At 42.6% G+C, this 24480-nt stretch overlaps 1 protein-coding gene across 1 annotated transcript; it reads right to left on the reverse strand.

Annotated features, from left to right (window-relative positions):
- Positions 1 to 30: 30 nt before the first annotated feature.
- Positions 31 to 22880, reverse strand: GNL2 (G protein nucleolar 2). Its single transcript, XM_033115140.1, has 16 exons — positions 22698 to 22880; positions 20951 to 21035; positions 19894 to 19988; positions 18109 to 18248; positions 15273 to 15457; positions 13176 to 13242; positions 12110 to 12268; positions 11456 to 11569; positions 7547 to 7675; positions 6708 to 6812; positions 5763 to 5921; positions 5434 to 5547; positions 2005 to 2462; positions 1557 to 1645; positions 892 to 977; positions 31 to 218 (listed from the first exon to the last, which is right to left on the reverse strand). Exons 1-16 carry the CDS (start codon positions 22759 to 22761, stop codon positions 66 to 68), a joined length of 2202 nt encoding a protein of 733 aa, XP_032971031.1. The 5' UTR covers positions 22762 to 22880; the 3' UTR covers positions 31 to 65.
- Between the last annotated feature and the right edge of the window lie 1600 nt (positions 22881 to 24480).

Consider the following 24480-nt stretch of genomic DNA (forward strand, 5'->3'; position numbering starts at 1 on the left):
GAAGAAAATGAACACAATTTCTAATTGCATATTTTTGTATAATTTAATAAACAACTTTTAAAATGTTACTGCTTATGTTTGAACTTTTTGTGTTTGTGTTTCTGTCCCTCTGAGTCATTGGTCTTCTTTTTGTTCCTGTTCCTATTTTTCACATTGTGTGTTTCATAGTAGCGTACACCAACTTTTCTGGGTTGTTGCTTCCGTGCTGCTCGCCTCCGCTGTAAAAAAAATAGCCAGAAAATAAAAGCAAACTAATCAAACACGGAAAATCATAAAACAGGCCCCTAACCCTCTCTGTGCTCCACTCCCATGCCACCTCCAGCGCGAAGCAGTCAGTGCTGACAAGAGAGGGTTCACCTCCCAGACCCAAGTTTGCTCTTCCATTGTGATCTGTGACAACTCCAAGTTACAGACGGTCAACTGGCCCAGCCCTCACCCAATATTAGGGTTCTTTCTACTGCACACCTGACAAATGGTCCTCTGGTCAAAGGCCGAACACTTCCAACAAGCTCTTCACCTTCCAAGAGGGCCCATTCCAGCTCTGAAGAGCCCAGTTACAAAGCTGACTTCCCAGAGGGCAGTGATGCCTGCCTACCAGCTTTGCACATCATGTCATTTCCCTGGGACCATATAAAACCTATGGGCTCTTCTAGATGACAGTCCACATGCTTGAGGACAGGGGTCAGGAACTCCTGATCTACAAGACACGAACTCAAGGACTTTCATCCCGTGGGCCAACCCTTGATCCTACTTCACTGCCCTCAAGTAGGTCACTTAGGACTGGGGTGCCTTGAATTCAACTCTAGTCCATTAGTTAAGGAAAGAGTGCGTCTTAAGAACTGAATTTCTACTTTCTACAGCTAGATGATATTGAAGACCAAAAACACGTACTTCCTTAGATGTAAGCGTCTTGCGAGTTTTATTTGAATGTTCCTCTTCCCTCTGTGCCTTCCGCTTCTTTCCCTTTTTGGCAGGTGCTAGAAACAACATCAAACACACACAGAAAAGAAACAGGAATTTTCTATTCAAAATGTGTCTGTGAATCATAAGGTGGGAATGAGTTTGACGTGTTGGAGGAAGAAGGAAAAAGGCCAGTGGGAATGGAGTACGGTGAGCAAAGCGCAGAGTAAAGTAGGATGAGGCTGGGGGGGCGCCAGGCGAGGAAGGACCTCGTGGGCCATTTACGTCATGACAACACACTCTTGTTATAGAAGCCGTGAGTCCAACGAAGTGAAAAATAAATGCACGAACCACCTCGTCCCCCGCAAAAAAAACTGTCTGCAACCCATTCTTAAATTACAGGGTTAATAATGTACCCTGTTTAAGAGGAACTTTAACCAATTTAATCCTGAATTACCAATGAAACCCTAAAAAAAATGTGCATAATGAAAGGCAGATAATTGTATTTGTATTGTAAATAGTATGTGGAAACAAGGTATTCTACCAGACATAAATAAATATCTGTGGGGAAATGATGTTACAAGACATAATATGGAGATTAAGCTTGGATTTCGCAGTGATGCATGCAAATCACATCTAAATGACAAATGATTCACCTCTACCTGCATCTTCCACGTCCTCTTCAGCTGTTGTTCTTTGCTCTTCAGATTTTGCAAAAACCTTTTCACTTAGTCCCTTGGATATTCTGAAACAGAAAAGCAAAATAAGGAAGCTGTCCCACATTCGCCTTCACTGCCCAAGTCACGTGCTGACTTGTGACAACCTCACAGTTGAAGACACCCCACTCTTCACACCGTTACCACCACTGGCAGAAGGCAACACCCTACAGTTTTGCGGCTCCCTGGGCATTTGTAAAACACAACAACGAAATTTCTCCTATTTCAGGGAGCCGAATTTTTTTTTTCCATTTGACAAATCCTTTTTTAGAAATGTGGGCAATCCCACACCTGCCCCCGCCGTAGAACCATCACTCCCAATACCCATGGCAAGTTTCTGGGAAAAGGAAGGAGCTAACTGTAATTCGTGAGAAGAGGAAGGCAATACCTGACCGCTGAGAACTTTTTCGCTTTGGCTTTGTCTAAAAACTTCTGGTATTTAGCGATCTTTTCATCCAGGGCTTTAATAACTGCCTTGGTGTCGTTTTCCACGTGTTCTTCCTGGGACTCAGGGTAAGACTCTTCCTCATCGTCTCCTTGTCGCTGCTGTCCCTCCTCCTCCTCCTCCTCTGCACAAGAGTTCTCAAGCTCTTCATCGATATCCGACATCTCCAGAGGAACCAGGTCATCCCCAGAAAACTGAGGCACGACATTGATTTTGCCGAAGTTCTGCCGAACCCGCGCAAGAATCTGTTGCATCTCTGAGTTGGTGTCACAGTGACTATTCTCTCCTTTTTCCTTCTCGATGACAGATTCTGACTCCTCACTTACAGTTTCTGTGATTTCCTCCTCTGCGTTGTTCTGGGTTGTCTCTGTGGCAGCTTCCAGAAGGGACGAGGATGGAAGCTATTCAGGCCAGAAAGAGGTGGGGTTGGGGACAGGAAGAGAAATGGAATCAGAAGATAATCACTGAATTTCTGAACTTACACTTTGCTCTCAAATGAGGCTGTCCTCTTCTCAGGACTAAGGGAGAATACTGAAAACACCCAAATTTGAGTCATATCCTAATCAGTTGTAAGCCAATGTGCATTAAACCCAGAACCCAGTGTTAAAGGATCAAAGGATGTAGCTGCAGTTCCAAAGGATGCACCGACTAAAAGAGTATATAACCATTACAACCAATCAACCATGTACTGTTAGACAGGTAAGATTCCCTACACCTTCCCTGAGGATTGTAAGGAAAGGGAGTTGTTGAGATAAGCCCATTCAAACTTCACACACACAGCAAGAATGAACGCCAAGCTGAATGGTAAGGATGAAAGCAGTACTAGTGTCGAGTACTAAGGCAAAGCACTGAGGAGACATCTCGAAGGAAGGGTCTGAGGTAAGGGGAGAACCTGTGAGGAGAGCTCAGAAGGAGCCCTGAGTTCGGGAACACTAAAATGACTGGCTTGCTTCAGATAACGGTGAAAAGAGACGTTATCTGCCAGGCATCAGATTAGCGCGTCACATATATGATATCATTTTGCTCTTGCAAGCAAGACTCATAGAACTTAAGTGATTTTCCAAAAAAGGTACTAAATCAGGACTCCATGAAAGTCAGGAAACTATCTAAAGAATGTGTATGTACATTTGTATACATTTTTCCAGTAAGGTCATTTTTCAGCTTTTGGATTCTCAAGGGGGTTTCTGCCACCACCAAAAAAGAAAAAGAATCACAGAGTGGGGGGTAGCTAACTTAAACGTAGTGACTAGACATGGGGGAAGGATTCGAGATAACACCACTGTTTCCACACAGGATCGTGAGAGTGGTGACGGACGTCCTCAGAGCCAGTTGCTTCATTAACTTAAAACCGTCGAGCTTCCTGCCACACCACTTTCGCCCGACACACTGCAGCCCCACGACTTCCTGTCAGGACTATGAACCTGTCAAGCACACCACTGCCTCAGGTGCTTGGCGCACTTCTCCCTTTACCTGGAATGTTCTCCTCCCAGGACATCTGCATGGCCCCTGCCCTAGGTCTCTGTTAATCTGGCACTTCCTCAGAGGCCATCCCTGACCACCGACATACACAAGTACTCCCGTCTCCCACAAACCCCCTACCCTGGTTTGACTTTCCTCTCAGCAATCCGTACTTCCGGACGTTATATGATTCTCTGTTTACTGTCCGTCTCCCTGTAGTATAATGAAATACCTATTTGGTCTTTGACCCTGGTTCCTGGCACAAGAGCTCCTAAAATCTTTGGAATCTTCTGAATAAAGATAGGACTATCTTTTGTTATTCATAAAAGTCCCTTTCTACCACATCAGAGTTTATGCCAATGAGATGCCTCATGGTGGGGCCATTCAGCGCGAGGGCTGGTCACCAGAAAGGCCAAGCACTTGATTAGAGGGCTGGCAGTTGGGCTCAATCACCAACAGCCCACAATTTTGAATTAATCCATAGTGCCTATATAATAAAACCTCCATAAAACCCCCGAAGGACAGGGTCTGGGAGCTTCTGGGTTGGGGAACACACAGATGTGCTGGGAGGGTGGTGTGGCTGGAGAGGGTGGGGAAGCTCCAGGCCACCCCCCAACCCTAGACCTCACCCCATGCTCGTCCTCCATTTAGCTTTTCCTGAGTTGTACCCTTTATAATAAACCAGTAATCATAAGCAAAGCACTATTCTAAGTTCTGGGAGTCGTAGCGAAGTATCAGACCTGGGAACCCTTAAATTTGTAGTCAGCTGAGCAGAAGTGGGAGTAGCCTAGGAACCCCATCTGCAGCTGGCATCTGAGACCTTAACCTGTGGCGTTAGTGTCAGTACTGAAGTACTGGACACCCAGTTGGTGTCAAAAAATTCTTCCACTGGGGTGTGTGTGTGTGTGTGTGTGTGTGTGTGTGTGTGTGTGTACATATACATATATATACATACAAGAGGGTAGGGACTTGTGTGCTTTCCACAATAGTATCTCTAGTACCCAGAAGAGTGTCTGGCACACAAGGAGATACTCAATATGTTTTTGCTAAATGAATGAATTGATGAACAAACAACTTAATATACAAAGAAGACGGGACAGGAATTGTTTCGTTGGGTGTTTAGTGGTTTTAGGGGAGAGAGGGAGAAAGTGGATTAACATCAGTTTCAGGTATGTCGATTTTGAAATGCTAGAGAAAACATTCAACTGGAAATTTCTAGCTGACAAGTGAAACTCTCAGAAGGGCGCTCAGGTTAAGAGGAAACCAGAGCTAAATGGACTTAAAAGATTAGCATGGAAGCCACCTCCTCTTCAAGAAACCTGGCTGACCTCTGAAAATGATCCTATAAAACAAATAGAAAAGCAAAGTGCCAAAGCTGGAGCCTGTGGTAGTCCACTGCCAGGGTGAGGGAAATGGAACAACAGGGAAGCTTCTCAACGCAGCCCAGAGGTCACACATCTAAGGCTTCTTTCCGAGTATCGATTGTGGCACTCGCCTTTCCCACCTGATTATGAGCTTCTTTGAGGGCAACCGCTGTTATTTATTCCTACATCCCCTGTGCCTGGCACATGGCTGGGTCTAATAAATGTCTGTGAAAGAAATGGATCTTGGAAATGCCTGTTCCTCAATCGTAAGAAATGACACCAGTGCCAGAAGAGCACTTACATTTAATGTCCTCTTTCTTCAAGGCCCTAAAGAGACTGATATTTAAACTTGGTCTTCTAGCAGGCATCTACTTTCTGGTCTCTAAGTGCCACCCCCAACAAGGTCATGGCAACGGCACTCTGTACTGGGAGACACTGCAGCTGAAATACTCTAACAGAGGAAGACACTCCGTAAAGGGAAGCATTCAAAAGACACCACACGTAGGTCAGCAGCCATGATTTCCAAGAGATGGGTCCACCCTGTTCTTACCTGGGGGGTGGCAAGGGGCTCTGCATTGGGCGGCTTGACAAAGAAAGGAATGCGGCCCCTCTGCCAGTCATTGAGAACCATCTTGCCCACAGTCTGCAAGTCCGGCTCGCCACCCTGAAATGTCACAGAAAGATTCCCAATTGAATTCAAAGGACAAAACCACCTCCAAGTTTGGAAGTATGTCAGCTCTCCCAGTTGTTCACCACTACCTACTTTCCAGGTTTCATACTGTTCACACGACACAGATTTGAAAAAAAGAAAAGGTCCAGACCACATGCGCACATGCCTGCAGGACGTTCCAGCCTATAATCTCACAAACTTGGGCTCACCTTTAATAACTTCCCAGTCCGTAGAGCTAGCTTCTCAAGAAAGTCCTCAGCATTCTCCCAAGACTCAATCTTGTATGTCTTGCTGATATATTCTGGCTTTGCTCGTTCCAGTACAGCACCGATATGGTCTTCAGGAGTCTTAATTTTTTCAACTTGAACCTAGATGTTAATAGGAAATCGCGTTTGCAAACCTTATTATGGAAGCAGGGAAGTTCCCAGTGTTCTCTGTAATAATATCTGAAAGTGGATTTCAACACCACATGGCAAGTGGGGCCTGGCAGGAGCCTTGTCCCCGAGGTGGCTAGATGTGGTCGGCTGGAAGGAGTGCCACAGTAAGCTGGCCGCCGCCATGGAGCCCAGGACTCAGCCTAATCCCTGTTCCCCACAAACTAACTGACTGGCTTCCGCAAGCAGTTTAAGTTTGGAATGCTTCTTGCTACTCACTTGCAGAAATAGTTAAAAGCCTGCCAATCCCAGGACACAAAGAGAATGGAATAGTTTACGAGAGGTGGGGAGGAATGCGCACAGGATGTATGGCCAGCAGCGCTGGTTAAGGTTAAGTGGAACCAGTTAGGGTTTTCGGTGATATTCAGAAACATGTGAGGAAATGACTGAGGTCCAACATGACTCAACCCATAAACCCACGAACATGAATTATCACTAAACATAAACAGGCCCTGCTTCCCTTTGGATCCTGTGTGTGAACTCCAAACTCTTCTGTGGGATGACATTGACCAGATATGCCCATGGTTCCACTAACTCTTCAAACAGGCTTAAGTAGAATGGAGAGGCCGCCCTGTTCAGCATCATGTTCCTAAACTGTGGTCAGACAGGTTGACCCCAAACTGTCTTCTGAATGAGTAAAAAGCAACGGTATCCAGTGTTCCCCACAGAACGTCTTCCCCGAAAGGCAAACAAAGAGCCAGTGAGGACCAGAATACTCACCACTCCTTTTAGCACAATGTCTGTCTCTGAGTCGTCAGAGGGGTAAACCACACCTGGACAGTCAATAAGGAATATCCGACGCATCAAGGTAATATACTGCCAGACCTGAGACAGAAAAAAAGCCAGAGACTTCCCGGGTCAAACACGAGGAGTCTAATTTCACAAACCCCAGATGCTCATGAAGCTATAAAAGGGGGGTGGGGTGGGGGGGGAGCCAGAGAGAAGCAACCTGCTGAGTAATGAAGCTCCGCAGTCTCCCCTCTACTTGTGCCACGCACGAGGCACTTCACTAAGTATAAACTATAGTTTCCATCAGCTAAGAGTGTAAAAATAATGCAGAGGCAAGATCTCCATCCAGTATTGTGCAATAATATCCAGTAAAACTTCCCCTGATTTTTAAAAGTGCTCTTGGAAGCTTAATACTGTTTGGCCTCTCTTTCTTTCAGCAGAACCATGCTGCCCCCCAAACTTTCCATGTTCTAGGGAACGACCCTCAACTGCCAAAATCTCCTTTTATGTTGAATTTTCTTTCTTAACCCAGGCCTCAAATATTCTTGGGTCAGTTTTGTTTATGAAAGTAAAAGTGACAATTTAAAACAGACCTACATGAGTGGCACTTATCAAATCATGCCAAAGCCACACAGTGGCTTACAAAGTATTCAGTCTTATCAAAACGGGAAGAAACAACTCTGGTATGTTCCAAACTATTAGATGGAGACTAAACTCAAAGGTGGTCCTCATTCAAGGGAAGCAGATACAAATCTCCATGTGTTAAATAATCACCTTCCATGGAAATAAAATATGTAGACTTAAATAAGACCCCCTCGAGCCAGACGTACCTTTGTTTCACCTGCAATGGGGGCCACATTGCAAACTTTCTTGGAGCGCAACGTGTTTATCACAGAGCTCTTGCCAACATTTGGATAGCCAATGAACCCGACGCTGATCTGTTTCTTGTCAGTGTGCAACTGTTCAAAAAAAGAATATGCACCACATACATGTAGTCATGAAAATCCCTTTGGACAAACAGATTGTGTTACTTTGCTAATATAAAAAATACAATGCAAAACTGGTGCTTACAACTTGATTTAAAGCCTGGACATACACCACCTACATGGTCTGAGCAGGCTGGATATATATACTTATCAGTAAATCAGAGGTGAGTCATTTCCTCAGTCATCCATGTGAAACTACTCTCCAAAGTTTTAAAGTTAAAAGTATATGGGTCAAGAAACAAAGGAAGAAATTGCTAGTCATCAATTTAGAACACCAACCACTGATAAAACGTCTTCAGGGAAGAGAACTGCAGCAGATGCTCCAATTGACATCCCACGACCCATCCCTCCTTTTTCCTGCACAATACATTTTGCGTTTTCATTGCCAAAAATAAATAACAAGAGGAAAAAAAAGCAACCTCAAATGTTAGACCACTGGGTGAAAGTACCAAGGAGGCAGAGCTCAAGATGAATCTACAAATGGATGGGAACGTCTGATAAAAGATGGTGCATTCAACATCCAAACCTCCTCCCTCCCTGAACTCCACTAGAATGATGGCAATGGGAACCAACACATATAAATCCATAGAACCAAACATACAAAACCAAAGAATGAGCTAGAGATGAGATAATAAAAACGAACATGGGATTTAACAAACTGCTAGCAGCTAGTAGTATCTAACCTGGCCCATTACAAGACATGAAAATTAATAGCTGCAAACATAGGCAAACTAAAAATCCAGAAAAAATATTGTCAATGAATCTCAAAAGGCCTCAGGAATTGGCAATACGGATGGCTCTAATGGTGGGACTGAAATCAAGAGAACTGGTGGAAAGTCTGTAGAAACAGTCACCTCTCCATCCCTTCCGTCACTCATCATGGGCACACAACTCCTCTCCCAGAGCCTTAAGGGATAATGATTTTTTTTCCTAGACCCTGCATTTCTGAAAATATCTTCAATTTTCAAACCTGAAAGGGTCCTCAGATTTAGAGATAGCAGTGGCTGAAAGAGTTTCCAAAGTGATGAACTGAAATTCTAAATATTGAATAGTGAGACCCACAGGCCCTTACTCTCATGAGTTCCCAGAACCCTGGCCAAGCTTATATACCCCCGAGCTGGAGATTAGAAGACTCCTTCGTGGGGAAACTCACAGGCTTGAGAGTAAAGACCTACAGACACTGACATCGAGGGTGTACTCCAACAAAATATTGTTTCCATCCAATCACCCTACAGTGAAGTCTATCATTCAACAAGCCTACCCCTTGCATAAAATTTCTATTGGCTTCTTTTAGTCGCTCACTCTTAAGTATGAACGGAGAGCCAAGAGTAACCAGACATTTGAAGTGTTGAGTCTACTAGAAAAGACAGAAAACACACAAAAAAACTGAGAGAAAACAGAATAAATGTAGGAAGAGAAGAAAATTTCAAAATATCACCATCAGTATCATTCTCAAAGAGACAGAAGATATTCCATCTGTGAAAAAAGAACAGGCTGTAAAAGGGGGCAGGGCAATTCAAAGGTAAACAACAACTCTCAGGAATTAAAGATCAAAAGTGAGAAGCAAAATAAATTTTGTGAGAGAATAACTACATGATCAAGCCAAGGAAACTGCCTAGAAAATAGAGCATAATGGGGGCGGCCAGTTAGCTCAGTTGGTTAGAGCGTGGTGTTAATAACACCAAGGCTGCCGGTTCGATCCCCGTATGGGTCACAGAGAGCTGAGGCCTCCTTTAAAAAAGAAAAAAAAAATGAAAGAAAAAGAAAATACAGCATAATATCATTAATGTACTGAAACAAAGATAAGAAAATTCAAGGATTAAACCAAATTCCTGAATGAGAACAGAGATCATGGTGGGGAGGGGGAGTTTCCAAGAAATAATATAGGATAGTATCAGATTGCAAGTCCCATCCAATGCCCAGCTCACTGAACAATAAAAGACACATCTTAAAGCACATCACTGTGAAATTGCAGAACAGGAGTATTTTTTTAAAATAAGATCCCAGCCACCAAGGATTAGGAGTCAGAATGGCTTCCGGTTTCTCCCCAGGAACATCAGAAGACAATGCAGTACCTTCAAAATTCTGAGGAGAAACGGTGTGAGGGTAACGATGTTTCTAGAGGGCCGGCCTGGTGGCTCAGGTGGTTGGAGCACTGTGCTCCTGACTCTGAGGTCACCGGTTCGATTCCCACATGGGCCAGTGAGCTGCGCCCTCTACAGCTAAGATTGTGAACAACAGCTCTCCCTGGAGCTGGGCTGCCATAAGCTGCCATCATGAGCTGCCATGGGCTACCATGTGTTGCCATGAGCAGCTGGCAGCAGCATAAGCTGCTGTGGGCTGCCGTGGGCTGCTATGTGCAGCCATGAGCGGCCAGCAGCCAGCGTGAGTGGCCGTCAGCCGGCAAGAGCTGCCGTGAGACGCGGTAAGCAGCCAACCAATTACTGACGACCAACAGCCTCAGCCGGAGGGGAGCGCAAGGCTCATAATCCCAGCATGAGCCAGGGAGCTGTGTCCTACACAACTAGACATGACAGCTTGAACTGGGGGGAGGCGGAAGAGGGGAGTAAAAAAAGATATTTCTAGAATGCAAGGTCTCAAAAAAATGTTCTTTCTTAACACTCCTTCTCAGGAAGCTTTTGGAAAATACGTTCCATCAAAAGGAGTAAACCAAGAAAGAAGAAAAGGGATCCAAGGAACAAGGGATCCAACACAGGAAACAGCCATGGGAATTCTGAGGATGATGATGAAAGGAAATGCCAGGAAAAAGACTCTGCAGCCAGCCTGGGGGACAGCCAGTGCCGGCTGAAAGGGAGGTGCCTGAAAGATCCCACTCTACCAGGGGATTTGGTGATTCATTAGTGACAAATTAAACGGAGCTAATTAACCAGGGAAAAACACAAGGTTCTATTAGAAAACAATTATAATCACAGCACGGTGTGGATCAGTTGTGACTGGTATTTTAGTCATAATAATGTAAACATTGAATAAGTAATAATTTGGCCAAACATATATAGGGAGACTAGAGGGAGGAAAAGTCTGTGTGGAGGGAGGATGGCTGTAAGAAACCTAATCCTCATTTGCCATCACAGGAACTTAATAAACATCTAAAACTGGGTGAGGGGAGGGAAATCAAGAAATAGAATCATAAGCTGTATTAAAATATAAAAGAAGTAACAGCTAAGAGTTGGAAGTGTTTGCCTCTGGGAAGTGCAGAAGGGTGGGACAGAGAACATGTGTCTTTTGTTAGAAGCCAGGTAGAATAAATAAATACACAAAGTTGCAGGTACAGAACATGAAGCTTTGAGAACATTTGCTAGGTCGGTCTGGTTTCAGGGCTTCCCTGAGGAACTGACATCTGACAGGGGATCCAAAGCTGGAGTTTGGCAGGGAGCCCTCCAGGCTGAGGGGACAGAAACTGCACAGGCCCCGCGGGTGCAGGAAGCACAGCAGGCCTCGAATGCTCAGCAAGGCAGGGAACACGGAGTGTGGGGTGGTGGGCCCTCAGGTGCCAGGGACACAACAGAAAAGGAAGCAATGCTGGTCAGGGATGGGGGTAAAGGTTGAGCTAGAAAATATTTCAGAATCCCTTATAATTCTGAGGCTCTATGGGTTTTTACATCTCCAGACCACACTTTTCTCATTATCAAGATGTGGCAAGTGAGCTGGTAACTTTCTGCCACTGCACAAGAGAAATTCTTACACAAACCCACAGCTCCACGACCCCAGGAGAAACAGATCAGGTGTCAATACCTTTCCAAACTGCCGCAGAAGCTGAATAAATGCTCCTTTGCCAAAGGGGTTAGTAAGACTTGCATGGAAAGCAAGTGTTGGATAATCCTGGGAGAGGACAGCAACCCATCGTTTCTAAGGGGGGAAAAGAAAAGATGCTGCTAAATTATAACTTGTTTATTTACAATACAGGACGAATTAGAGCTTGAATTACAGGACTGTGCTTCAAATACACAGCTGTCTACGGAAAATGTTAGCTATAATTCTTTGAAATGTTTTTTTCAAGTGTGACAGTTAATGCTTTGTCTTTTGTCTTATAAATACAAAACAATGTTCCAAAAATGCCTTCAATGCAACTTAATGAAATAATGCAACATGTTGTGAAATGGGCCAATCCTGCAGCTGCCACCTTCTGAAGGGGCACGCATCACCCTGCAGCTGCCCCGTTTACCAACCAGCAGAGGATAAAAGGTTAACTCTGCCCAGCCGATGAAGCACATTTTGGTTGTGTTTTCAAAGAGAACACTTCAATAATGACTACAGTCTCAAGAGTCCAATGCTTTAAATAATATTCCAAGTCCCAGAAACCATGCAACTGATTGATTTATGGATACTCGAAGCTTACATGAGCTGAGCGGCCTCGGACGTCTGTTTTGCATCAGCAGCTGTACTTACCGTTGCCCAGGTCGGAACAAGGTCACATTTGTTAAGAACAAAAATGAGGTGTTTCCAGGGTTTTTCCTTTTTCAAGTAAGTCTCAATGTGAGGGGAACGGGTACCCATTGGGTCTCTAGCATCAAGAACTTGAACTACAACATCTGAAGAATCTATCACCTGCAAATTGAAAGAGGCAAAAATGATTTGCTATTGTACAAGGGCAAAATGAACGAGGACTGACACTTAAGGCAATCCAGGGGGAAGAAAACAATAGTGATCACTTCAAAGCAATCTTATGAGGAGAGTAGGCTGCAGCCAACCTCAGTGCCCAGTGATCAGAATTCAAAAGTTTTTTCATGCTGTGCTATGTGAAAGTTGTCAAATTTCAAATAGGAAAAGTAGCTTAGAAAAACCCATCTTATTTTATGACTACTATGCATTACTGAACGGAATCATCTACTTCTTAGACTTCTGAAAGTTTCTTCTGTTACAAGTTTCATGTATTTTACAAAATACTGACAAATTTAGTTTGCTTCTATAGTACTAGTTTCCTATTACCGGTATGTTACTCTTTAATTATGTGACTATGCTTGAAGGTCTTTGTTCCCGAGAATATTACTAGTGTGAAGACATAAACCTCAGCCAGCTAGAGAGCAGTAGACTCAAGATACACAAAGACTCTTCCACTAACTAGCTGGGTGAGCTGGTAAGATATTCATAGATGTGTTCTCATCTATGAAATGAAAGGGCTGCACTAAGTAACTGAAAAATTCTCATGAAGGTCTAACCATGTATGATAGATCTAAACAGCAATATCACTTTAGCAGGTCATCCAAAGAAATATTGACAGAGAATATGTGAATGTGTATAAGGTAGCTGCTATTATACGAGTAATAAAAAAATAGTTATTTAGACTGATGACAGTATATTCATGGCTACATCAATCCTGGTTTCTTTGTGGTAGAAAGAGGATAGGATGGGCAGCAGACTTTATACTGTATCTGACAGAGCTTCAATATATCGAAATCAATTTTCTCATATAAGATTGTGAAAGCACTCAATGAGAGAGAATTTAAAGTCTCACCTTGTAGAGCTCTCCCCATATTCTTTTGGACTGTCCCTTTTTATATATCTCTTCTTGGGCTTCGTTTCTAAATAAGAAAGCACACAAAGTGAGCAACTATAGCACTACAAAGATTAAAAGGATATTTTAGGGAAATATCAACCATATAACAAGGAAAATGGTATCAAAACTGGTTGCAGATGGACCAAAAACAAACAATTTTAAAAGTGACTCTATCCAAATGTCCACCCACAGATGAATGGACAAAAAAAATGTGCGTACATAATGGAATACTATTTAGTAATAAAAACTAAAGTACTGATTAGTGTTACAGCATGGGTGACCTTGAAGACATAATACTAGTGAAGTGAGCCAGACACAAGAGGACAATTACTGTATGACTGCACTTAGATGAAGTATTACTCATAAGAGTATTCAAACTCATGAGAGACAGAAAGTAGAACGGTGGTTGATGGGCGGGGAGAGGGACAATGGGGCGTGATTGTTTAATGTGTACAGAGTTTCAGTTCGGGATGATGTGAAAAAATTCTGGAGGTGGATAGTTGTGATAGTTTCAGAACCATGTGAATGTGCTTAATGCCACTGAACTGCATGCTTAAAAATGGTTCAAGTAGTAAATTTTGTTATGTGTATTTTACCATAATAAAATTTATTTTTGAAAAAGCAACTGTAATTACGCAGTTATGTCAGAGAATTATAAAAGGAATTGGCAAGACCTGAACCCTAATCTACACTCCATGGCTGCCAGGTAAAGTGAACTTTTTCTGATGAGGTTGAGAGTCTGTTTATTAGCCTCAAAGACACTTATCCAATGTCTGAAACAAAAACAGTTTTGTTTGTCCCACCTATTGCACCTTTTGGAGGAGGAAAAAAATTTCAAATCAACAGAAGACTACAAAGTCAACTGGAAAGTCCAAATAATTCTGAGAAAATGAACCTGCTGCCTCTTTTTGTTTGGCTTCAAATGGCGTCACGTTATCTCCAGGAGGCCCAAAGCTTGAGACGGGCTGACACCACCGGTAGGAGGCAATGCTGCAGTCAGTGGACAATGCCTTTTTGCTAAGTCACTTAAGAGACATGAGAGACAGAATAGGGATTCTCTGGCACTACCCAGGGGAAACTAAATTAGTAAACTCTTCTGCAGAGTAATGTGGCAGCTGCATATCAAAAAGCGTGCATACTCTCCGGTACCGTAATTTCCCCCATAGGAATTTATCTTTGGGGAATAATTAAGGATGAGAAAGGTTTGGTCACACTGACGTTTTACCCTAATGGTGTTTCCTATAGGGAAAAACTATAAACAGTATAAATGTCCAATAGTGGAACTTGTCACAACAAAATACTACTCTGACATTAAATATTATATTGCTGTTAAGTACTGGCATGGAAAAATATTCTTAATAAGTTAGGAAAATATATGAAAATAAAAGGCAAGTTAAAATACATCTTAAGGTATTATATTTGTAAATAAAAATTGAGTGTAAGAAAGATCTAGAAGAATATATATACCAGTGGCTGATTCTTAACCTTCTTTTCGGTATGGACCCCGATGAGAATATGATGAATGTTATGGATCCTTCATCTTCTTTTCCGCCCATCCCAAAACAATACAAAACAAAAATAAAAACAACAAAATCCCCCATTTATGCACTTCCATAAATTTTCCATATTATTTTCAAAGGGTCACAGAAACCTCCAAGGCCATCCATGCACCCCGCGAGAGTCCAGACTTCTGGTTAAGGAAGCCTTGATATTCACAATGCTTAACATAGGATTATGAGTTCTTATTTTCTTTTCATTGCATTTCCATTTTAACAATATTTTCTAATTTGCCCATGACAGAATATACTGCTATTATAATGAAGAAGAAAAGATTTTTTATTTTGGGGATGAAGAAAGAGACCTATAGTAAACAAGCCACCTTAAATTATTTTCAACCTGGCCCCACTTTCACTAATTCTTCTAGTCTAAGGCTAGAGGAGAATTCTCCCATCTATGAGTTAAATCACTCAGCGTCATGTAGGCAAAATAAGTGTAGAGGAAATGTTTTGTTGCAGAAGAGCAAATGACGAGGCGTCATGAACTTCAAAACTGTACCTCACACCAGTGTCTTCAGTGACCAAATCACGGTCCTTGCCCTGGTCATAGCTCTCAGTGGACATCTCTGCATTTTCGACAAGAGACTGCACGTCACTCGCGAATAAATTTGGTCGCTTCCTCTGTGACTTAGGTCCAAATGTAGTTTCAAAGCTTTCAGTATCAAGAATGTGCACCTTTGCATTCTAAAGAGAAAGGAGAATTATTGGTGAAAATAAGGAAAGCACTGAGAAAATAAAAAAATTAGAAACCTACCTGGGAAGGGCTTTCTGTTTTTTTCTTCCAAAGTTCAACCTATACCAGAATCTACAACATGCATGAAACCTGGCTTTAAATCAGAAGTTGCTTACTTAAACGGCAAAAGCACATGTTCCTGTATTCTGAAGTTCTATAGGCTTCCTCGGAGAAATACAAAAGGAATACAAAGAGTCAAAGCAAATATGAAGAGTTGTGTAAGACTTGCCAAAAATCTGCTTTTTTCCCATTTATCCAAACTTTTGTCAAATGTAATTAAGGCGACAATGCTAAAAATTAACTTACCTTTTCTGAACTTTTTTTCTTTTTTCTTTTGAGCTTTCAAACAAGTGTATGAAATTCGCCAAATTCACAGATTTTGTCAAGGACGATTATACTCAAATTTGTGGGGGTTTTTTTTTTTGTTTTTGTTTTTTTAAACCAACTGTAAATGCCAACTTTTTCTTGGAAGTTCATTTCTTTCATGGCTAAAAGGAATTGCTTGTTTTGTAAGATGCATTTTAGTTTCAGATAACATTTTCCCTAATTTAGGTAACGTTTTTATTAAATGCACATGGAAAGTCTTCAGATGAAAAACATCTAGCAAAAGTCCAAAATAATAGTTTAGATGTGATAAAAGGAACCTGATACTAACTAAAACTTGATGTGACTGTAAAGGAGTAACGGGCAGAGGAATTTTTGAAGCCGGATTAAAGTCAAAGTTTGAGTTAGGATCTATCACGTAACAGCATGTTAACAACCGGCAGAGAATATCCTCAAAAACATCACCCTATGCCCCTCAGTATAAGCTCCTCTGCAAGCACCAGCTACTAAGCACGGATGATGGAACCACACCTGTGGCTTCTGAACTTGCAACAGATTCCTCCCTCCAGCTCCTAAAGACCCTTATGCTGTTACAACTTTCTCGGATCCTCTAACCCACTGCTTACTTTGGTTTTACTTGCTACCCTCCAACAAGAGAACATCCCCGAGCAGGGTCGCATTTACATGGCAACCAGGTTCTAATGTCACTGGGAAAACTGTGATCCAATTTATCCTTGAAAATCTCTTCAATAACCTATAAAGCACAGTACACATGGATTTGTGTACATAAACCTATACATTAGTAAGTACCATGCAGTAATATGCAGCATATAATGAACTACACACACAAAATAAGTTAGTCTTTACTGTACTGCTACAGAAATACAGTAGTTATAATGCACATGCAGCTGAATGTGCAAAACTTAGAAGCAAATCTGATTGGACTCCACTGTGCAGCAATCTCAGAATTAGATTTTCTAATGAGTGGTAGATAGCACACTAAAATAAAATAAGTAAGGTTTCTCAAGGCCAAAACAGAAAACTCATCAATTACTCTGAGTTCCTATCTGCATCAAAATATTAGCTGACTGCTACAGCTGGAGAGCCTTCGGCCTTCATTCTACATATCAGCTATTTAGGCCCAGAACAACTGGAATGGACAACAAAGCATTAAATCCATAATAGAATCTCTCTGTTTTTCTCATAAACAGGATTCAATATTTTGTTGAAAGATGGCTTTAGGGAGAACAGACAAAGAGAACAAGGGAAATGAGCAACTTGTCTGTGGTTCATGAATTACACTCATGTGTTTCCCTGAAAGAAAACAGTCATTCCACTAATAGGTGCCATTCTTCTCGTCTGTCATAAAACAAAGCATAATTGATAAAACCTGAGGCAATAACCAGGCCTTGGTTTTTATTTTGTTCTGCAAGTAAACACTTTTCTTTGAACTGTTAATCCATGTATGCATGTCAATGTTTTCTTCCCCTCCTTATACTGGAACTGAAGCTTACATACTGGCTCCATTTCTGGGAATTATTATTCACGCAAGTAAAAACGTGCAGGCAATCATTAGGCCATTTCTTTGGTTCTGTGTGAAACTCATTCTACTCAAGCCAGATCCAGTGCTTACTGTACTTTGAACTTCAATGATTAACAACCAATATGACCAGCACCCTTGACTTCAGCTCTAAAGAATCCCCAAGCATCTCACAGAAGCCACAAGTACACGCGACCAAAGGTCTCCCTCCTACCAACTCAATTCTAATTCTCTGTTTCCCCAAAGTTTGATGGAATTACCACTTAAACAAGTTAGCCTACCAAAAACATGTTTAAATGACACTAGTAATAGCTCTGATCTATTTAGCTCTAATTAGGTAGCGGGCTATGTGCTCACTATGTGCCACGAGTTTTACGGATGGGTCATCTGCATCCAATCACCTGAGGAGGTGAGTTATCCTGACTTTACACTTGGAGAAGTGAACGCTCACAGAGAAACGGAACTAAGGCCATAGGAAGGGGTAGAGCAAAGATTAAACTTCAGGTCTCACTCCAAAGCCTATGCTTAGATCAACATACTACTAAACCTCCCTGACAAAACGCGATTCATACTAAAGGGGAGACCGCCTAATAAAGGTGAAAAGAGAAGTCATGGAAAACTCAGTAGTACTGCATTAAAGTTACTATTCTCTAATGGAAAAGCAAAAGACAAATTTGGTAGAGTATATGCATGGCGTTTGCCAAAGAAATTCCATTGCCAGGGAGCTCTCCATCTTACATGAGGCTGGATTCGATCATGGAGAAGAGACATGGGTAACTTGCTTTGCTTCATGACAACTTTGTATGGATCCTTCATAACTGTATCCATTTCCTCTTGAAATTTTTGTAATGATGACTGCTTAATCACCCGTGTGTTTCCTGTTTTACAAAAGAATGTTGCCATTTAATAAACAACTCCTTTTTGCTTCTGTAGCCATCTTCCCAATGCCACAATGAAAGATTTTGAACTACCCTTGCTCACCCAAACACCTGATACACCATCCCATGTAGTCATTTTCAAACTTAAAAGAGGAAAAAAACACAAACAAAAAAAACTGCCTCTCTGAACTCATTACACTAAGAACTAATCCACCAACCCAGGCACATAAAGGGTTTCAATAGTTTTCCCAGCCCAATTTCCTGACTGGATGAAATTGAAAAATAAATATCACTAAACAGGGCTGAGAGTTGACCAATGTCCTACTTCCTGCCTGTTCTGGCAAAGAAATCTGAAGCCAATCACAGCTGAGCAGTCGGAATACACAGAGAATCCTGAAACAGAACCTAAGAGTCAGTTAGTTTTTAGGGTTATGAGGGCTCAAAGAGGCTATTAAATTAACCAATAAACCCATGCAAGGGAACGAAATAAAGCTATTAACACGACCTAGAGAACACCCTGGAAGTGAGAGATCTCAAAGAACGTATTTCATTAAACAGCATGTTGTAGCACAAACGCAAAACTCAAGATGAGGGTGACCATGACGGTGGTGATGGCGGTGGTAAGGATGAGGATGGTGACGATGAGAGCAGTTAATGCGTATATTGTACTTACTATTTACTAGGCACTATTCTGAGCACTTTACATGAATTTACTCATTTAATTACCACAACAGTCCTACAGGATAGGTACTATTTTTATCTTCATTTTAGAGATAAGGAAATTGATGGACAGACAAGACTTAATAATGTGCCCACAGCCACAGAAATGGCAGAATCCAGAGATTCAAACCCAGGCAGTCTGGATCGGGCATCACAATACTTAGCCACCATGCTAAACGCCTCTGTAAGGAGTTTTCTTTGACATTTTTCTGTGTTGCAGTGTCCTAGGAGGTCTCCCATCAAAAGATGTAAGATGTATTCAAAGGTAGTTGCCACCTGCCCCCAAGCACAGAGGTAAAATACCAAACAATGGGGTCTGACTGTCTGACCCACACACCTCACAGTGGCGAAGAGAAAGCCTGAAAGCCCAGACTAAAATGAAGGTGGAGTTCCCAAAAAAAGAAGCCCCGATCTCTCTGTGACTCTGGAGATACTCTATTCACCCCTGGGAAGAACTGACAATGAGGTCCTTTCACTGTCACTCAGTTCAAATAAAACCCCATTAAGAAAAAGTATTTCAGAGGAACTTCTGGCTAATGTACTCACTCTTCAGGCCAAAGGCACAAACATACCTGCAAGGAACCTCTCAGACAGTAACCTCTCCAGGCAACCAGGAATGAAGACATGAGAGTTCTAAGGTCTGTCAGTGCTGGTCATTAAGGATGGTCTTACCTGTTTCAGAGGGTCACTTAACAATGAACAACAATGAGCCCTTTTCAAAAAGAAGTTACTGATGGAATCCACCTCCACTACTTTTCTCTGCACTTTTTCCACTATGGGTACTTTTTAATCTCATCTCTTTCTCATATAATCCTTGACAGTTCTACTCACCCCAAAACTCCTGCCTTTTAGACACCTGAACAACTCTCCCCTTTCTACGCAGCGCACATTTTGTAGAGCAAAAATAAGAGAGGACAATACTCACCAAACCATTTAATATTTGGCTCCACTCTTGCCACTGTGCCAGAAGCCACCGTTGATTGATATTGCAAAGGCTTAATCACTTTACCACGATTATTCCTAAATTGAGGAAATTAACAGATTTTGGTTGACAACAGAAGAAAGGCAACAGCAAAGTTTGGTTTACAGAATACCCTTTCCATCAAAAGGACATTTTCTTTTCTTTTTTTTTTTTGGTTGTAAATGATCATGAAATACAGATTTCAGTAAACAAAAAGTACTACATTTGAAACAGATTGCCCAAAAGCCATTTAACCTCTTGCAACAGAGCACATAATGATTTCTGCTAGATGAATAACAAATAATGCCAAGGTTTAAAAATCTGTTTACTGTTTTTTGCTTTAAAAAAAAAAATCACATAGTTGAGTTTTTTGGGTAATTACTTGAAGGCTGGTTTAAATGAATTTTAAGTAGAGGGTGATTTATGCTGTAACTCAAAATTCTAAAACAAACTGCAGAGTAGGTGACTAAGGCAGATTAAGTTCATTGACGTTGGTGTTTTAGACACATCTTTTAGAACGGATGAAGAATCTCTAATTACCAAACAAATTAAGACCAGCTAGCGAAACGCCACACTCCGCGAGTCTCTGTAGCAGAGGCTGCCTCAGCAGAACTCAGCGTTGGGATGAGTTTCTAAGTGCCACAACGTTGTGATCTAAAGTTTGGCATTAGAAACAAGTCCTCTGGCTGCTTTCAAGGCAGTCCTATATGCCTTGTTAAAGAAAACCAGATTTCTATCTGACAGATATTCAACTTGAGATTTACACTTGTGGGGGCCGAAACTGTGAGGAACAAGACCTCTAGCTGTTGTGACACAATCATGATTTCACCACCCACACTACCCATGTCTGTAACCAAAAAATTCACAATTTATCATAACAACACCCATAGAAAATGATAGTTGAAATCACACTACCCGGCCTTGGGGATATAGCGGGGGTGGGACTATCAAAAACTCAATGGGTCCCAGCTACAAGTCAAGGGCATAGAGGGGGGGGAAAGGGTGACTGCTCAATGCTCACCTGCGCTCCTTCTGCCTGTACATATTCAGGCGCCTGATTGTGGCCCGGTCCCTCATGTTTTGGCCTCCAGCTCCCTGTACTCGATCTAGGAAACACACAAGTAGACCGCATACTATTTGATAACCAATAAGTCTAAGTTTGATCACTGCTTCCAACGCACCAACTAGTTCATTCAGAGTAGGCAGGCTGCCGCCTCACTGAAAAATCTCGACTTTTTCCGTATGTTGTGCCCACATTATAATTACTGGAAGCTACATGGCATGACACACCTGACCTAATCTTTGAGCCTCGGTAGGATTGTGTTTGACAGTGACAACAGCCAATATTTTGGGGCATTAATTATGGCCCTGTGCTGTCCACATCACAGGCATTGTCTCATGTAATCCATACAATAATCCTATAAAGAGGGACACATTACCCCCATTCTGTAGGCTAAGAAGCTGAGGCACAGTGGTTAGACCCTTGCCCAATATCACACCGCTCCTAAATGGCAGAGCCACAATTTAAACAAAAGCATCTGACCACTATCTGTGCTCTTAACCACTAAGACACCTACCTCTGGGTCTCAATTTAACAAATACCAGTGTCTGCTACATGCAAGGCACCGTGGGAACTACAATTCTGACACAAGGTTCCTAATGTAGTAGTTTCTTAACTTCCTAATGTTTGATTTTAGTTTAACCAATAGCTAGCAATTCTTGCCTTATAGTTGAAAGAGAAAGAGAACAAATAAGCAGAGGGTGATTTATGCTGTAACTCCCTTCAAATCACCTGTCTACTCTTGAAGTCATGCAGTTGTAAACAGGCTAACATCACAGGAGTGGCAGCCCTACTGCTTATTAACTGTACCAACTGTGACAAGCCACTTCCCCTATTTTGGCTGTATCTTCACTTATAACCTCATGATCTCTAAGGTCCTTTGGGGGGGGGGGTTCCTAACATTCTAAGTCTACACAAACTGAGTATCAGCAATCCAGAGAAAACATTCAACATGAATTCAAGTCATCAAAAACTTTAAAGCATATTTAAAAACAGTTTTATCAACTAAACCTGAATGGAACAGACTCCTCCAAAGGCTGTCTTGTTCATCCTTTAGGTAGAACCTAGACAACTCATAGACATCTCCAAAAACATCTTTATTTATCTGTAGGATTTTCTCTGCACTTTGCTAGACAGGATGACTCCAAGAGCCAAATCTACAATCCCTTTCTCATTTAAATGGTCAAAGCTAAGGTGACAGGCAAATGTGGTCAAGTATAAAAGGCCACATGGATTGGCCTTACATCACTTTGCATCTGACTTTATCTAATTTACTTCTGGCAATTCCTTGAGTTGGAAAGCTGGAATCATACAAGACTGAAATACACTGGGGGAGGAGCTTCAACACCTGACCCACGCTAAGACGCAAGAAGAGGTCAAGTTTAACGGCCGCTTCCAGCTCAGAGCCTCCCAGTCTCTGCATCTCACAACTGGAGTCGCCCCACGGCTGCCAGGCCTGAATGTTCACTTTCCCCAGCTTTAGACCCGGTGCCTGACACCTAGTCGTGACAGGCGTGCAAGATGTCAGCCCTCCTCAGTGCCTCCGAAAGAAGAAACCACCTTCTCCGTCCTCATCCCCAATAGCCACACAGCTCGAAGTCACTCCAAGCAATGCCACCCGTGTTTCCCCCCCTCCCCCCCGTCTCCTCGAAGCCCTCCCCCCAAGCTTCCTCCAAGCTCCACCCTCCGCGAGCTCCGCCGCTTGTACCGGGGTTTGTGCTGGCCTTAGATGGATTGATGGTGCTCCGTCCTTTGTACTTGGGCTTCACCATCTTGCCGACGGGACGAGGACCGGAGTGCTAGATCCGGCCTACGGCTGGTAAACGAGTTCGTCACTTTCCAAGAGCCGCCGAAGTGACCCGCATGAACCACGCAAGACCACGTGTGCAAGGGCTACATCACTTCCGCTCGCGCCCCTTGCTTCCCCAGGGCGACTTCCTGCGAACTCGCTGAGCGCGCGGCCGCATTCCGGGCTCCGCCCCCGTGCGGGCCGCTCCCACAGCGCCCTGCGCCCAGCCCCCGCCCCTCTCTCTCTCCCTAGCAACCGTCAAGCTGCCCCTCCATAGCAACCGCCTAGATACCTAGGACCAAGGGCCCAGAGCCCCTAGTTGGGCCCACCCCCCAAACACAGAAGCCTCTTCCCTGGACCATGGCACAAACTTAAGTTTAATTATCTGAATTTGTCCTCTAAGCCCTTCCAAAAACGACTGACCACACAGCAGCCAGATATCAATCAGATTTTGTCACGCGCTCATTAAAACTCCAATGGCTTATCATCACTCTTAGAGCTTGAGACAGAGACAGACAGAGACATTGAAACTCCAACTCCTGGTCATTCCTATAGAATTCTGCATGATCTGGCCCCTGCCTATTTATCTGACCTCATTTGTACCTCCTTCCCTCTGGTTATTCTGACATTTACAGTGAATGTTCCCGTTACCTGAATCATTCTTTCCCTGAATCTTTGCATGGCTAGTTTCCCCTGGTCATTCAGTTCTCAGCCGAAATGTGACCTGTTGGGTAGGGTCCTAAGATTTAGCCAATAAAAATACGACTAGTTAAATTTGAATTTCAGATAAACAATGAATAATTTTTTAGTATAAGTATGTCCCATGCAATGTTTTGGACATACTTATATTTTAAAAAATTCATTGTTTGTCTGAAATTCAAATTTACCTGGGCATACTGTATTTTATCTGGCAACCCTTCCTATTGGGAGAAGTCTTTCCTGTTGTTAAAAAAAAGAAACAGCAGGCCAAAATGGAGGCATAGTGGCTAAGCCATGTCACCAAACCAAAACTTGATATGGGATGCTGCCCGATTCTGTGAATCACTTAATAAAGCCGATTAGATCTTCAAATTTACTTGGTTGAGTTTTGTTTTTCAACACTGTCTAAATCAGCCATCTCTCACCCTTCTGCAGTCATTCCGTCACATTATTCTATTTTATTTACTTCATGGCATTTATCACTATATGAAATTATGTTATTTACAAGTTTATCGGCTGCTTCCCCAAAAATAGAATGTAAGCTTCCTGAGAGCAGGGACCTTGTAAGTTTGTCCACTGCTGTATCTCCATGATTTAGAACAGCACTTGAAACTTAGTAAGGATTCAGTAACTATTCACTGAAGGAAGGAGTGAATAGATGGTGTCTTAGCTCTGCCTGCTGTAACAAAATACTGTAGACTGCATGGCTTAAACAAGACATTTATTTTTTACAATTCTGGAGGCTGGGAAGATCAGGGTACCAGCCTGGTTGGGTTCCTGGTGAGAATTCTCTTCCTGGCTCGCAGATAGCTGTCTTCTCACTGTCCTCACATGTTGGGGAGATAGGGACTGCTCTCGTCTTCTTATAAGGGCACTAATCCCATCATGGGGGCTCCACCCTCATGACTTCATCTAAACCTAATTACCTCCCAAAGGCCCCACTTCCAAGTATTGTTGCATTGGGGATTAGAGGTTCTAACCTAAGAACTTTAAGGGGACACAA

The sequence above is a fragment of the Rhinolophus ferrumequinum genome, chromosome 9, assembly GCF_004115265.2.
Source record: "Rhinolophus ferrumequinum isolate MPI-CBG mRhiFer1 chromosome 9, mRhiFer1_v1.p, whole genome shotgun sequence".
In the NCBI taxonomy this organism is placed as follows: domain Eukaryota; kingdom Metazoa; phylum Chordata; class Mammalia; order Chiroptera; family Rhinolophidae; genus Rhinolophus; species Rhinolophus ferrumequinum.